This window comes from Semicossyphus pulcher, unplaced genomic scaffold, assembly GCF_022749685.1.
Source record: "Semicossyphus pulcher isolate SPU_LCO1_2020_fin unplaced genomic scaffold, fSemPul1.0.p SCAF_6, whole genome shotgun sequence".
NCBI lineage: Eukaryota > Metazoa > Chordata > Actinopteri > Labriformes > Labridae > Semicossyphus > Semicossyphus pulcher.
The window spans coordinates 30,646,808-30,663,521 of NW_027211737.1; the positions used below are offsets into that span (position 1 = coordinate 30,646,808).

The following is a 16,714-nucleotide window of genomic DNA, read 5'->3' on the forward strand; positions in this document are numbered from 1 at the left end:
TTCTCTGAGCTTCCAGAAAAGATCCTGAAGAAATGGGTTTGGAATAAAAGTCCGGTCCTGGTCCAAACACAGCAGGTTTTCATGTAGACTTGTATGTTGCCTGTGAGCCACAGAAATCCACATTTTGGCTTAAGAGACAGAGTTTAAAAACTTTACTATGGTGGATGTGGTGGTGTTGGATCTTCATCTTCGAAGAGAAAATAAAGGAAATTACTGAAAATATAATGTCAACTGTTTGTACTTTCTTTAACTTGTTTGGTCAAAATATTTAATTTCTGTTGTGAAAGATGATTCTGCGTTGTTTCCTGTGGTTTTTTTCATAAATGTCCTTATCCAGGACCCAAGCTGCAGGAGAAAACTTTAGTCAATGCATTGTGGTCTGAAAAAATAAAAACTAACATCACAAATGTTGGATTGATACTAGACTCTAAATTAGATCTAGACTCTACATTTAAATCTCATTTTACAAGTTCACACAAACACTGATTTCATCCCAGAAATATTTACAAAGTCAGACATTTTTAAACTCACATTAGTTCTCACTCAGTACGAGCATCAAAATATACTAACGTTTCAAAATGAAAGTATGCGACTCATCATGCAGAACAAAGTATTTATATTATAGGATTGTAATTATTGATGCATTAGTGTGTTAATCACTTAATTGTTGTAATTGGTGAAGGTGCAACATTAGAAACACAACAGGCAGACTGAATCTGGCAGGTTAAACACACCGTTTTGTAAGCTACATTAGCATCAACGTTTGCCTCTTCCTGTTAAAGTTCCTGTGCGGACTTTTCTTAAAAAGTAAACACGCGTTGGTTGGTAAGCATACTCCACTTGGAGAAAAGTCTTCGATAGATAACTCTTGGTGTAAAACAAATATAAAACCTCCTCACCTGATATTTAACGCGCCGGTTGCCAAGAAGCGATTGTTTGTCGTTAGGGAAGACCGTCATGCGCCCGCATGCGCAGCAGGACAGTCGGCGTGTCCTAGCAACGCCACGCGGAGGTCTTGTCGCGTACTTTTCTGTGTCAAAATGAGAACAACAGCAATCAGAGACGTTTCGTTTATTCATCCTTATAATTCACAAACCACAAAATTATTCAAGAAGAGAACTACAGTTTAGTTTAACAGGTAAAGTGTTAAAATGTTTTTAAAAGGCTTCAGTAGTTTATAATTTTCAAATCGAGGGACATCTGACCCTTGGTTTGTGCCAGTTTTAAAAGAAGCACTACTTCTGTACATTTACTGTGATACGTGAACTCAATGACTGTACATATCTTTTTATACACATTTCAGTAATTACTTATACAAACATATTTTGATCAAAACCAGGACACAAACTCAGACAGACATCCAGATTGTTTAAGGTCTTTATTTCTAGTGTTCACAGTTTAACATTCGTCTCGTCAGGCTTGTGATACACAGCTACTGGCAACAAGCACTGATCCAGATGTGTCCTGAAAAACAGCAACTCTGATGAGGGAAGTTGCCATGTTGAGTTTCTGCTCAACAGGGAGAAAGAAAAACAGATCACCCAGATGAGATCATCAGAGACGGATTAAATCATTTAGCAGGATTCAGTCCTGCAGAGAACAAGAGGAAGTCTTTGGTCTGTGTGTTTTCACTGTGAACTCTAGTTTACATCCTGGACTTGAACTGATCATCTCGTTTTTGGTTTGAAGGTACAGTTGGACAATTTTTGTCAGAACAAATGCAAGACAAATTTTGAGGGTGGCAAAATTTCTTACTAAGTAGATGCAAAGATGTGATTAGACGCCAACAGACAAATTGTTCTGATATCCTGATGTTTCATCAAAAATGGTCAATCCAAACTTCAAAAACAAGCGTTTAAAAAGTGGTTTGCGTTTCTCGTCTTCTACAGACCTGACAAAGCACAACTTTTTGCTTTCTACAAATTTGCATCACGCTGTATTAATTTTTGCATCCTTCTCAACTTGTTTATTGCAATTAAATAACAGCAAAATCTGTATATTTTGAGTTCATAATGCCTTTGTATTTCAGATTTCAGCCTAGATATGACTTGCTAGTTACAGTAAAACAGAACGTAAGAAGTTAAGCTCACCCAAGTAAAACAAGGTAAAAATTCACCTTGTTTTTGGTCTGAGCTGAGAGAGTTAGGTTCTCTGACATCAGTCTTGTATCTCTGCAAGTACAAAGCTGTAGTGAGTTATTAGCCTAACTTGGCAAAAAGAATTAAAGCAGCAGTTAAACAGTATTTCCCCAAAATGTTCAGCTTTTCTAAAAAAGCTTGGCTAACTGGTTTCTATTTTGTCATCTGAATCTTCGATCCTGAGCTGCGAACCTGAGGAGATATTTTTCCAGAATCAAACATTTAGGTCAGTTTACATGCATACTATTAATCAGTCATACAAAGATGAAGGCTGATTACTGCAGATGTGTCCCAGATTGGTTGATTCTGGTTTATAATCTCCAGGATGCCAGTTAAGAAGCTGAATATTATCAGATTTATTATCATAAAACATTTTCCTTTTAAGCTCCATGTCAGAAGATTACATGAGGCTGTGTGTGCCTGAGGTTAATGCTACAAAAATTGCTCCAAACATAGCTGACAGTCTGAAGAAGAGACGTCAGATGATTGATGTAAATATGATTTGGAATTTTAGCTGAAAATATGGAGGACCAAGAATAGAGCCCTGAGGAACCCCACAACCAATAACTGACATTATCACGGGGATGGCCATGTTTCTCTGTGTCTGCTGGACACAAATTCTTTCTAAAATGATTTTATGTCAGATTTTGTCGCACAGCTTCTTCCGCTGCCCCTAGAGGACAATAAGTAACAAAACAGTAGGGTTATTCAGATCTCGTTTAGTGTTGTGATGCTGCTGTAGCATAATGTTATAAAGATTAGCGACACAGCTAGCTGCAGAAGACAATTTTTTGGCAACAGTAAGGCAGTTTTGTGTAACAGCTAATGTGGCCTGAATAACATAGCTGTTGCTAATTAATCAGCCAAAAAAAATGGAATAGCTGATTTTATTCCTCTATTTTTGGCTTTAATAAGTTGTCCGTCCAGATTGAAGCACAACTATCGAACATATTATAGAAACTCAGGACCTTCAGTCACAGGTGATATCTAATTGGCTTTGCATGAAAGCAGCTAATAGATCCAGAAAACATATAAATAAAAACATGCTGTTATTTACCTCGGTGCTGTTCAGCTAAACAGGCTAACATTAAATCTCAAGTTTATTTAGATTCCTAAAAACAAAATGGACATTTAGAGGACAAACAGGCTTTTTTAGCTGCCATGACGTGTTTTCTGTTGGCTCAATGTTAGAAAGACTCTGTTTTATTATGCTGTGTTTTGAATCATATCCAAATCTAATCCAAATGTTATCAGTGAGAAGTATTAGCCCATTTGATTGAAAAACAATTTCATTTCATTCTTTTTTTGTTGTTGACTTATTAACTAATGAATGCTAGCTGATTAGCAGCAAAGTTCTGAAAGTGGGTTATTTAGTAAAAAAACATATTAAACTGTTATTTTAGCATAACTTGTTTAGTAATATTACTTTTAACTTAGAGATATTAGTTTTATTGCCATCTAGCTAACATTGTTCTTTTTGTTTAACTCGCTTGCTAGCTTAAAAACATTAGCTCATTAGCAGCCAAGTCCTGAACGCAGGTAATTAACTACAGCTTATGAAACTGTTATTTTAGCCTTACTTTGTTATGTTAATATTAATCTGGAGATATCAGCTATTTGATTGGTCAAACATGAATTTGATTTAAATCTATTTAGTGCGGGTTAAAACAATGTTAGCTTGTTAGCAACAAAGTTCTGAATGTGGGAAATTAAGCAAAATAGCTAAAGAAACTCTTACTTTAGCTCTTATTATTATTATTTGACATAACTCTGCTCCACTAGACTGAAACCTGCTGTTGAATCCCTCAAATAAAACGTGTAGCATAGCATGTGTCTGCATAGCAAGCATGTTAGCAAGTTAGCCACTGCTGTATACTTATATAGCTAGTGATTTTTCTTCTTTTGGGCGACTGAAGGTCCTGATTTAGTGAAGAAAAAGATAGTGATAGTAGACTGTCAGCGGTAGCCTTCTAACGCCTGGAGCAGCTGATCTGTCTCCATCTTCATCTGACTCCACCTCTTTTATCCCTCCCTATTCATCCATCTCTCCATCAGAACTCTGGCAGTGTCTCGTCGTAGTCCATGATGCTCAGTTCATGTCTCCGCTGTCGGACAGCGAGCGTCAGGTCTGCAGGGGGCGCTGGAGCTCCAGAGGCAGGGAGGCTGGGAGCTGAAACCTGGGTTGGGGGCTGCGTCTGAGGACTCCCTGCAAGGAGGTTGACCTCCTCTGCCTCACTGACCAGGGGAGGGCTCTCTGGTCGGGCATCCACACCCTCCTCTTCGTTATCCTCCTCCTCCTCCTGCAGACCTTCCTCCTGTTGCTCCTCCTCTTCCTGGCTGTGATTGGTCGGTCTGAACAGCTGCCGTGCATGCTGCTCCAGGAAGGAGCCGACGGCTAGGGGGGACTCGATAGGAGAGAGGGAGAGGGAGAGGGGAGAGGAGGAGCAGGACGGCAGGTGCAGGGGGGAGGTGGAGAGGCCCTCCACACCTCCATTTAATATTCCAACAGAAGAAGAGGAGGGGCGGGGCTTGTAGCTGCCCTGAGGAGCTGGTAAGGCGACGCTACCGCCATTGGGCCTAAAGGTAAGGAAGAATGACATCACATAATTACAGCATTGACATCATCAGCCTCTGTTCTAAGTGGTTTACACACTTGTGATATCACTCAGTCTGGTTTACCTGCTGCAGACATCCTGAGGCCGGCTGTGTGTGTCCAGGTGGACCTGGCTGTACAGGTGAAGCATCTCAGTCTGCAGAGCCTGTGTGACTCTCCTCAGAGCGATACAGCGACTCTGGCAGGCCGACAGCTCCGCTCTGACACACAAACACAATCAGTGTGTTTACATAGAACGTGAGAAACCTGGTTTATCATGATTCCTGAACACCTTAGCTACTCATCTCTTCACCAACAAAGACACAAACCAGACACAGGTGTGCATCCTGGTTTCTATTGGAGTAATTCGCATTATCCAGGCTTCTTGAGACCAGTTTAAGATGTTGCAGAAAGAATAAAACAGACTCCGGGACTCTGACCTGCTCTGAGCCTTCGTCTCATCCAGAAGTTTCTTCTGATCCAGGATCAGCTGGTCTTTCTTGGCCAGCTGGTTCTCCAGCTCTGCTATCCTGTGATTGGCTGCTTCCAGCTTCTGTCGGTGCTGGACGTCACTGTCCTTCAGACGCTGGTACTCCTTACCCACACTGCACTGCAGCATAGACACCTCCTGTCCAATACACGCATGAAGACAAAACACAGTCTGGTTCTCAGTCTGGTGTTCAAACTAAGAATATAACAGAGCTGAGATCTGAGTGGAGCATAGTGTCCTTGAACACAACACGAGTCACCTGTCAGTCAGATCACTAAGCATGGAATCTTTTCGTGTCTTCTAAGACACTCAGAAAGTGTCGACAAAGTGAAGTTTGTTCGACATGCGTCCCCAAAGTGTTGCTAAACGAGTATGTGTGTGTTGAATGTGTGCGTGTCCTCACAGTCCAGTTCTGTGTCTCTCCCCCCTCCAGCTGTTCGGTCAGACGTCTGTTGGTTTCTCTGAGCAGGATGAGCTGTTGGTTCAACAGGAAGATCTGCTGCTGCAGCTGCTCACTGCTGCACAGCTGGAGACGCACAGACAGGACAGTAACACACGGTTAACACATATACTAAAATATCATCCACAGTGGTAATAATACTACACTGCTGTCGATGCACATGTTTCTGTAATTATCAGGGTCGGATCTGAGCGTCTCTGGTTGTATCAGATGTATTTATATTTGTGTCAAAAGAACATTGACATGTAATAATGACATAAGCCAATAGCAGTTCTCCTCACCTTGAGTGACAGCTGGGTCAGCTGGTGTTCTGCATTGTAGGCCTTGTTATTGGCTTTCTGTAGCTCCACCTCCGCATCCCTCAATCTGCTCTGACACTCCTGAAGCTCGCTCTGTAACAGCCAATCATAATACAGGTGGTTAAAAACAGCCAGTGTGTGTAGGTATAGATGTCGTGTATATATTGTGTTAATGGCGAACATGGCGAGAGAACATTACATCATTCACAAAGAACTCATTATTGGGCAACAGGAGCAGCATGATGGAGGTTTATTTACACATTTATCAGAACGATATTCATAAATGTAACACATTAGAACTTTTAGAAGTTAATTCTGAAGGTTTTTGAAGTCCTAGAGTCAACAAAAGTACTGGGGGAAACTAGTGTGAGACAGCTTCTCACAAAATGTTTCACCATGCAGAATTCAAATCGTTTTTAACACTTGTCGCTGGGGGTGAGATATGTCAGCGTCGTGGCATGACGTTGTGAGATGTGGAAGACTGAAGGTGAGAAAATGTCGATGCAGCGACCTGACGTCAGTTCATGTTCATCTGTTGTTAGTATTTAGTTGTGTGTCTAGTTTACTAATAATAAGTCGTATTGTTTGTTTGATTATTCTAGACATTTACTTTATTTAGATTACATTTCATATTTTCTATTGCTAGTTATTTTTTTAGTTTTATTATTATTATTGTTGTTTAATATACTTAGTTTTGCATAATTTAATACCATTTTGTTTTGTCTGGAAATTGGGGTAACACTGTGGGAGCTTGAGGTTATACAGGTAGGCAGGCAGGTAGAGGACCAGCATGCACCTGTGTTGGCTTATGGTTTTTAAACAGACCAAGAGAGGCAGCAGGAGCCATGATTTTCTTTGTTTTTAGTTTGCTTGCTTGTTTTTGGATAATGAATCATAAGAAACGCACAGCTCATGCATGGACAATGGACAATAGCGCAAAGCTAACCGGCGGTTAGCATGCTAGCACAAAGGTAACCGTGATGCTGTCTGTGTAAGCTCGGCGGGGTGGGCATGTTCTCGCACGAGAGAGTGAGAATGAGCTTCTGGTGACGAAGAGCCCAGGAGGAGGGCCCCAGTTAGAATGGAAGGAAAAGGAAAAATCCGACTTATTATACCTTTAAAACCAACAGGAGCGCTCTCTCAGCACCAAACAGGAAGCAGAAAATAAGGTAGAGAGTAAACATGGCGGGGACTTTATGGAAGGCTGCTGTCACCTTGTCCTAATTGAATGTGATATAATAGTTCAACTTTTGTTTAAGACAAACGTTAGCGTGGCTGTGGTTAGCTGCAGTGAAAGTATAAAGTAAGGAAGGAGGAAATGCCTCAATAGCAGCATGCTAGCTCTTTATGCTAACCTAGCTAACATTACTGCCTCCATATCTGCAGACAACACAAACCACTGCATACTCAAGGGCAGATGTGGCCAAGAGATGCTTCTGCTCTATTGTTTGTTTTTCTTCATGTGAACTTCAACCAGGAGCATGATGGGAAATAATCTGAACAAGAATCTAATTTTAGTCTTGTGAAAAGCGACCGTGAACGATGTCCTGTCCTTGAAAAATCTTGTAGTCCGGGATAAAATGTGTTTAGCTGTAAGAGGGAGACAGCTTTGAGTCTTTCTAAGTCTACTTTATGGCAGGTATAGGTGTGTATGTAATGTTTGTATTAGCACCTGCAGCCTCTGGTTGTCTCTCTGCCCGTCTTGTTGCTGCAGCAGAAGTTGTTGGATGTGTTTGTGCAGCTTGTTGGTCTGTGTGTGCATGTCCTGCTGCAGTTGTGTGTATCGTCTCTGTTCTTCCTCCAGACTCAACTTCAGAGAGCGAATCTCCTCCTCCTGCACGCTCAGCTGACCTTTCTGCAACGCAACACAACCACACACACACACACACACACACACACACAAGCTGCTAAATCACTGTGATAGACAATGACTGAAATGTAAACTTGCTTCGTCATCTGTTGAATAACTGAAAACACCAGACAGTCTGACTGCAACTCTCAGCAGTTATGGGTGTTTACATGTGTGTGTTTACGTGTGTTACCATGGAAACGCTTTGCTCCTCCAGCGCGGTGGCATTGATGACTCTCCGCAGCAGACGGCGGTTTCTCATGGCGTGTTGCTGACGTTTGAATCGTTCGTACTGCAGCTGACTGTGAACCAGCAGCAGCTGACTCCTCAGAGACTGAAGCTCCTCCCCCTGGGCGGGGCCTGACACACACGCGCACACACACAAAGTACCTATTACACTTGCGCAGATATTTTTCTGCATTCACTTGTTTTATGTGACCTTTTATGGTGATGCTTTCAAGGCCCTGTAAGAAGTCCGGACATCAAAGTTGTGAGAAGCAGTTTTGTTACTTCAGATTAAAAACTCCTGAGGTCATCACCTTTTAAGACAATCTACTAAAAACATCTTGTTAGTTCAGGTCTAACAGTTAGAACAATTCACTCTCATTCATGTACATGCTGATTTAATGCACAAATCAATCAACACTGGAGGACAAACTACAGCCAGTGTGTCGCCAATATGGAGACATTTGAACTGAATAATCCGGAGATAACAGGACAAAATTGGTCTGTTAGAGAAGTGCCATCGCACGTTTAACAAAACAGAACAATCAAAAGCCTCTAGATTCATTTCCTTTTCACTGAGGGTCAATACGTATCAATTAATCATTTTAATGGGGTTAATCATGTTAAAGAGGTAAGTGTGTTATCTGTGTTAGTTTCTGGTACCTTTAGTTTTCATGCTCTGCTGTTTACCTCCAAAATGACTCCGATCCACAGACTTATTCGCCGCTGACAACCTACCAAACAACAGAATCATTGATTATTTGATGATCACATCAGATTGTGTCCCTGAAGTACAAACTGTTGTCTGTATGTGGTATCCCTTCCACATCAGGAGGCAATGTCCACTTAAAAAGATGATATAAAGGCCCAATTATAGCCTATTTTACCTCCAGTTCCACCACAGCGCCGTAAAGAAGCTCTGCCATAATGCTGCCTTTGCCATTTTACATTGAACCAAGCAACGACGGCGTAAAGCTGCCCAGTTGGGTGTTTTTATATTAAGTTCTGGTGTTACAGAAGCAAGAAGCATGCAACGTGTGAACAAGCAGTGCAAGCTTCACATACACAGCGACATTTCTTCCTGCCAGCTCTGCTGTTTCCACTAAAACCATTTCGGCTCTTTTACACCTCTGATACGACTTCTGATGCCGACTCAAAAGCGGAGGACTTCGCCCCACCATTACGCCTCCATGTGTTACATTAAAGACGAGGCAGAACACAGGCGTGATAACCCCACCTTGAACTGGCAGTGTAAACAGAGCTTAAGACTCAGCTGGACTTTCAGCTGGATGCGAAATGTAGTGGTCTCCATATTATGTCCAAACTTTAGTGAAATGTGCAGCAAAACATCTTCTGTTAAACAAACTCTGAAGCTAAATGCTAAATGTTTGACTCAACAACATATAAACTGTCACTTATTTAATGGTCACAAGAAACATCAGTAAAGTGAGAAACAGTCGGAGCACCACAGGGCTCTATTCTGGGCCCACTGCTGTTTAGATTCTATATTAACGCTCTCACAAACTGACTCACCTCCTGCTGAGGTGTTCATGTACGTCGTGTCCGTGTACAATCAGCTGGTCCAAAACTTCCAGAGGAGAGACGGAGGTCTGGTCCTCCTCCTTATCCTCTCGTTCTCCTCCCTCTCCCTTCCCCTGCTCCCCTACTGCTCTCTCCAGCACCTCCTACAGGACACATTTATCAATAACAAGAACAGACTGATCAAGAGCAGCCTTGGTTTACTTTAATCCAGTCTCACTGGGCTTAGTAAAATTGTTTGGAGCTGAAACTAATTTTATTTTTATAATTCAACAACTATTTTATAGATTACATCATTTAGATAACATCTTTAGAAAATAAAAGACCTTTCCAGTCGGGTTTAGATTACCTGCGTCTTCTTCCCGATGAACAGTGTGGCGGCTCGGGGCAGTGCCAGCTCAAACAGGGCTTCATACGGAGGGGCGGGGCTCTGGTCCCTGAGGGCGGAGCCAAACAAGGCAGAGCCTCCCTCCTCTGTAGAGGGGTGAGAGGGGCTGAAGCACATAGAGATGGAGCAGGAAGGAGGGACAAGGGCGGAACCTGACAAGGCCTCATCACGACTGGGGGTGGAGGTGAGGAGGACAGGCTGAGAGGAGGAGGAGGAGCAGGAGGAGGAAGGCTGCTGGGACTCTGATCTGACCTCTGAAGACAGACAGACAGACAGACAGACAGACAGAGACTTTTATTTTGAAAAGTGTATTTGTAATCAATAAAGTTTATGAGTATAATCATTATTGCTATTGTGTTAACCTTCACTGTTGTTGTTGATGACATCACTCTGGCCTCTTTCTTCCTTCTCTGTGATTGGCTGAATGGTCGATCCCTCCAGCCCTGTAACCTGCTACAAGGATGAGACTCCTTCAAAATAAAAGCCTTCCGGTTAAGAGAACACGGCTTAATGTCTATCTTCAGTCCTGATCTCACCTGGTTGTTGCTGTCAGCAGTCAGACCGCCATCTTGGTTCTTTTCAGTCAGTGTTGTAACGGGGACGGTGGCTGAAAAGGCAAATTTCACACCTGGAGACACGCAGAAAAAAGTTAATCATTTATTAGGATTTATTTGATCATTTTATCGTAAATTACTTTTACAAATGTCTTGTGTCTAACCTGAGACGGAGGCGGTCCTGCTCAGAGGGGGGGCGGAGCCTGGAGCAGCAAGTTCAGGAGGGGGCGTTGACAAACCACACTGCGAGGAGGGGCTCCATGTGACATCATCAGCCTGAACACACACAACAAGGCGAGGAAGTTAGGAAGGAACGAAGGGAAGAAAGGGGACGTGAGAGATACATGGAGGAAGAGGAGGAATGAAAGGAAGAAAGGAAGCGAGGAATTGAAGGGGAAAGGAGGGAGAAATAAAGGAGGGACAGGAGAAAGGAAGCAAAGGGAGGTAGGAATGAGGGAAGGAAGGGAGGGAAAAGGGGATTTATGAAGGAAGGGGAGGAATAAATGGAGGGTGGGGGTCGGAGGGAAGGAAGGAAGGGAGGAATTGAAGGAGAAATAAAGAAAGGGAAGGGTGTAAGGAAGGAAGGAAGATAGGGAGGGAGAGAGGGGACAGGAGGGAGGAAATGAAGGAAGGGAGGGAGGAAGGGATGGAGAGAATATGGACAGAAGGAAGGAAGAAAGTATGGGATAAATTAAAAAGGAAGGAAGGAAGGCAGGAGTAACTTTACCTGTATGTAGGAGTTATTGAGTGTCAGTGGAGGCAGAGTCTGACGACAGATTGAACCTCCTGTCAATCAGAACATCATCAATTAATTAATCCTACAGCGTTTTTCAACAGTTAAACCTCCTCACATATATTCTGCTGCATTATGGGGTTAGCAAGTGTGTGTGTGTAACTGACCTGAGCTGCTGACAGTGTCTGGGGTGAAGTTCAGGTGAGGGAGAGGGGAGGAGAGAGAGGGAGGTCTGGGTGAGGAGGAGGGTGAGGAGGGGGGAGGGTCTCTGAGGGAGGAGTAAACGTCCTCCTCACAGGAAGACTCCAGAGGATCCAGAGACACTCTGGAGCACTCGATCACGATGTCATGGACTTCATAACACCTCCACCTGAACCAGACAGGAAGTTAGAGTATTATAGAGGCTTTATTTTGAAGATATTCACATTTGATTCACTTCCTGTTCTGGTTTTAATGGTAAATACATATTTTAACTATGCTCAGCAGCATGTTGAGGTTCACCTGTGAACTCACCTGGAAGGGTCAAGTTCATAGTCCTGAGTCCCTGTAACCAGCTCTGGGTGAACCCTGACATGTTCCAGCATCGGCTGACGGACAGACAGACAGACAGACACACAGACAGACAGACAGACAGGCAGGGAGAGAGACAGACAGACAGACAGACAGAAAGGGAGAGAGACAGAACCTTTGCTTAAGCTGCTTTCAGTTATTACACAACAATGTTAACAAATATACCTTCTTCTCTGATAACAAGACTAAACTAAAAGAAGTCCATGAATATGAAAATTGAAGCACAGAAGTCAACTACAACTCCCAGGATGCAATTCACCAACAAACAGCCAATCATAGAGCTTCACATCAACACTGAGCTGAAGATAAAGCTGAGGGAACTGATAAAACCTTCAGCAGGTTGAACCTTTGCGTTTGAACCCATTTACTCATACATAGACCCAGTAGCTGAGGCTCATGGGTAATGTAGTTTTTACAGAAACATAGCAGCTCCTGGTGTGTATTTCAGCTCGTGTTATCTTAGAAACCCAGCAGCTGCTTTTTACAGCAGCTATTTCTGTGTTTCACACTGACTCTCTGCCAGCAGCATGTAAACAGCACAGTTTACTGAACGGCTCTCAAACTTCTCTGTTAAAGATGCTGCTGAGCAATAAATCATCAAAAAAAGTCTTTTCAAACAAACCTAATAAAAAAAACAAGTCATTTTATAGAAAAATGCAAAACATTCACATTTAGTTGCCATTAATTAATATCAACGGCTTTTGTTACTTCCAATATTAATCTATGTTTTACCTTATTCTAAGTTGGGCCATAAAGTTCCCATAATGCTTTGGGTGATATCAACAGTATAATGTTGCCATGGAGACACTGAGTCAGCTGTGAGCTCAAACTTTCAATCCAGATTTGTTTGCATTTACTCAAACCGTCGGCGTCTCTCTTTACATCTCTCCAGAAGATTCTACGGGGTCTCTACTGGTCTTAACTGGTCCAGACTGCTCACTCATACATAGTACTGGTCTTTGCTGGACCTCACTGGCCTGTACTGGTCTTTATTGGTTTCTACTGGTCATTAGTACTTTTAACTGGTCTCTGCTGATCTGTACTTGTCTCTACTGGCCTCTCATGGTCTATTCTGGTTCTGATTTGAAGTGCTTTCTGCTGGTCTGTAGCGGTCTGTAATGGTCTCTCTCAGTTCTTACTGGTCTCCGTTGGTCTCTAGATGTCCTTGCTGGTCTCCACTGGTCCTCAGTAGGATCTACAAGTCTCTACAAGACTTTTCTGACCTGCTCTGCATGTGGTCTCTCTTGGTCTCTAATGGTCTCTCCCCAGTGTGGTCTGTACTGGTCTCTACAAGTCTCTACTTGAGTCTACAAGTCTCTCCTGGTCTCATTAGTTCTTTTTCTGATCTGCACTGGTCTCTCTTGGTCTATACTGGTTCCTTCCAGCCTCTGCTGGTCTGTACTGGTCTCTGTTGGTCAGTTTTAAAGTGGTTTCTGGCGGTCTTTACCTGTCTATGTTAGTCTGTAATGGTCTCTCTCAGTTCTTACTGGTCTATAGTGGTCTTTGCTGGTCCATTCTTGTCTGTGTTGGTTTATTCTGGTCTATCGTGGTCTCTGGTACTCAGTACTGACCTTGACGACCTCCTGGAAGGTGTCCAGGTTCTCCTTCATGCTGTAGTGCAGCCTCAGGTAGGAGATGAAGTTACAGGGGAACATCCCATACAGCCGGTGGAACAGAGAGTACACACCTGCGTGGAGGTGGACCAGGTGGACCACAGGGACATGACCTACAAGAGACAATGTCCAATCAGAACACAGAACATGGACTGGTGACAGGACGGACTCAGCTCTGTGTGTGTGTGTGTGTGTGTGTGTGTGTGTGTTACCAGGGTTTTTGTAGCTCCAGGAGGCGAGGCGACCAAACACGTCGAAGAAGTCATAGATGTGTTGTTTCCCGGCCTGAGGGATCATGGGTAACAGAGTGATGAGGACCAGGACCCCAGTGATCAGGACCACCACATCAGTGTCAGTCTGAGGAAAAAGATGTGAGGAAGATATTCTGTAATCTGTGGTTTAAAGAGAGCTACATAAATACACTTTATTTGTATTAATCTGTATCACACGTGTGTATAGATCCTCTATAATGTGACATATCAGGATATTAACGACATTGTTTATTAGCTTTAGCATTATGACCACAGGTGTATTGGGATTAGCAGGAGCACCTTGAGGCAGCGCAGCAGCGAGGGCAGCAGCGGCGAGCGGCTGATGTGATGAACCCAGGGAGGCTGTTTCCTGATCAGGTGACCCAGCAGAGTCAGACCGGCCAGTCTGGTTCCTGGTCTGCTCAGAGACTCATTGAGCTTCTCCAGCAGGTGCTGACAGGTGGGAACACAGTGATTAAAACAGCAAACACACAGAGTGTGTGTGTGCATCAAGGCAATAGACAGTTTGTGTGTGAGTCAGCTGACCTTGTGATGAGGCTCTCTGATGGAGGACAGCAGGAGCACCGCCTGAGAGGAGGACGAGTCCAGGTAATACTCCACCAGGGAGGAGAGGACAGCACCTCCTCTGTCTGACAGGACAAATCAGAGTCACACTGAAGGTCTGTTCAGTCCTCAAGGGGACTCTTTACCTCTCTGCATACACGTAAAGACAGTCTGCTCATGGGGCCGACTTTAACTATTTAATTAACTAATTTACAAGGCAATAAGGATGTGACACACAAGTACACACAAGTAAGGACAAGAAGAGACGGGTCCACCAGGTAATGTGGCGCAAAGTGGTCGTGGTCATTTCATATATTTCTGTGAGACCGTGTTGGATGGAACATCAGACAGGTGAAGAAAGGTGAACTCACCTGTACTCAGCTGCTGGTTGACTGCTGCTCTGACTTGCTCCGCCTCCTGCAGCTCTGAGCTGTCCAATGAGAGCAGGAGCTCACTGATACTTACCTGCTCCCTGGACATCACGGACATCACGAACACCTGAACACTGACACACACACACACACACACACACACACACACACACACACACACACACACAAAATAGTATAGTTCCATATTAATTATTGCAGCTAATGTTTGTTGTGCTTTAAACCCCTCCACATCAGTACCCCAGATGGCTTCTTCAAACATGCTCTGTGCTGACCACCATCTACTGAAGGTAATACACTGATTATCACCTTATCCTCGTTACCCTCTTAAGTTTCTGGGATGTTTACTGTCATGTCCACCTTTCTCTGTTGTATTTGAACCTTTCAGTAAACTCTGCTCTTAACACTTGTGTCCTTTGTACAGTCTGAGTCCAGTGCTGCACTTGTTGAAGAGTATTATTTACCCTGTGGCACACTACACGTACCTTAGCAGGAGACTACTGCCGTGCACTCTGTAAGTTTACATTGCTGACTACGTGTTGCGTAATATCACTCTCTCTCTGATCTCACTTCTGTTATGTAATTACACTAATGTGACGTCACATTTACAGGTATTTTCCTTATAGAGTCAGAGCTCCGACTGAAGCTAACAGTTGGCATAATTTCCACATCCTGTCGTGATAAAAACCCGCAGCACTGTGCCCTGACTAACTTTTTAACAACTCTCAGCTAGCAGGCTGCTAGGCTAACCTGCTAACAGCTGAGCTGTCAGTCTGCTGTGTTTTGGAGTTTAGCAGAATATGTAACAGAGGAGCTGTCAGCGTTATTTTCGCGCCTGCAGCCTGTGGGTAACTTCCGGTGCTCAGTATCGATCACACACAGTTTATTGAACTGCACAACAAACATTAAAAATCAAGTTAAACTCGGAGAGAACTCGGTTACCTTCAGACCTGTTGATCCATGCAGGGCGCAGCCATATTGAATAACGCGAGGCTCCGCCCACCGCAGTAACCCAACACCCCGCAGCTGTCAATCAACGTCACGAGACGTTCGGGGCGGTTAAGAAAGTAGAAAAACAAAAGTTTTAAATTCTTTATTGTCATTGATAAAGTGCAACTGATTTATTTAGTTTAGTCGTACCTTACAGCGGAGGAGGAAGTATTTAGGTTTTAAATAGACGTATCATAACACATTTTAGAAACACTTAATTACTATAAAATGCAAAATCTTTATAAAAGTGTACAAAAGTTTTAGCAACATAATATTGATGCAGCAACATGCTTGCTTGTTTGTTTACTTGTTATTACTACTATTACATTAATATAATATAATATAATAATACATGATATTATTTTAATTTTGTGTGTATGTACTTATTCTGTTTTAAATGTACGCTTGATGTCATTAAAATGTGGGAATGCCTTTAATGTTTCTTCAAGGTTTAAATAAAGGTTTAATGAATGAATGAATGAATGTAAACATCAGAGAAAAGATAAGAAAAGTAACTTACATCATGTTAATATCAGTTGCTGGAAAAACGTTTCTTACAAACAAGAATATTTCAGAAAATGCAGGTTGTTCCAGGAATTTGATCGATAACCAGTAAATGTATGGAAGTGACTTTGAATATCAATGTGTGAAGGTGAGTGAGAACATTTCATCAGTAAAATAAGTCTCTTTGTAAGGGGTGTTATTCTCTGCTAAGATAACCTGTTTGTTTGATGTGCTGAGTTCTGTTATGGTGCATTCAAAGACTATATGTTGTATGTTTGTTCAGAAATACTGTTAATGTGTCTCCTGTTATGTTTCCACTCTCTGCTGTCGGAGCAGCAGCTGTGTGTGTTCTCAGCCTGATGATAAAAACTTTGAAACTTATTGAGCAACTTTTACCTAAAAGTCAGAGTTCAACAACAACTCAGATGTTCAGTCTCAAACGTGTTTAATTAATTGAGAAAACATTCAAATAAAGAAAAACGTTCAGCAGTAGCCTAAATCAATTTGAACATGAATATTTTTACAAATAAAAACACAAAATCTTTCTGTATTTAACTATACATTA

At 42.6% G+C, this 16,714-nt stretch overlaps 1 protein-coding gene across 1 annotated transcript; it reads right to left on the minus strand.

The window, feature by feature from the left end:
* Positions 1-1,365: 1,365 nt before the first annotated feature.
* On the minus strand, positions 1,366-14,746 carry tsc1a (TSC complex subunit 1a). Its single transcript, XM_069682813.1, has 21 exons — positions 14,638-14,746; positions 14,249-14,352; positions 14,003-14,155; positions 13,664-13,808; positions 13,410-13,564; positions 11,782-11,855; positions 11,436-11,638; positions 11,263-11,321; positions 10,700-10,811; positions 10,514-10,609; positions 10,345-10,436; positions 9,943-10,260; positions 9,588-9,739; positions 8,718-8,788; positions 8,023-8,189; positions 7,653-7,835; positions 5,963-6,073; positions 5,625-5,747; positions 5,172-5,359; positions 4,818-4,952; positions 1,366-4,715 (listed from the first exon to the last, which is right to left on the minus strand). The coding sequence occupies exons 1-21, from the start codon at positions 14,744-14,746 to the stop codon at positions 4,190-4,192; spliced, it is 3,276 nt and encodes a 1,091-aa protein (XP_069538914.1). The 3' UTR covers positions 1,366-4,189.
* Between the last annotated feature and the right edge of the window lie 1,968 nt (positions 14,747-16,714).

Bases quoted from the DNA above. Each gene is read 5' to 3' on its own strand.
- tsc1a (XM_069682813.1), bottom strand. From the start codon at position 14,746: ATGTCCAGGGAGCAGGTAAGTATCAGTGAGCTCCTGCTCTCATTGGAC. The intron at 13,565-13,663 runs GTAACACACACA...TGTCTCTTGTAG, and splicing joins CTGGAGCTACAAAAACCCTG to GTCATGTCCCTGTGGTCCAC. The intron at 11,856-13,409 runs GTCAGTACTGAG...TCTGTCCGTCAG, and splicing joins CCTTCCAGGAGGTCGTCAAG to CCGATGCTGGAACATGTCAG.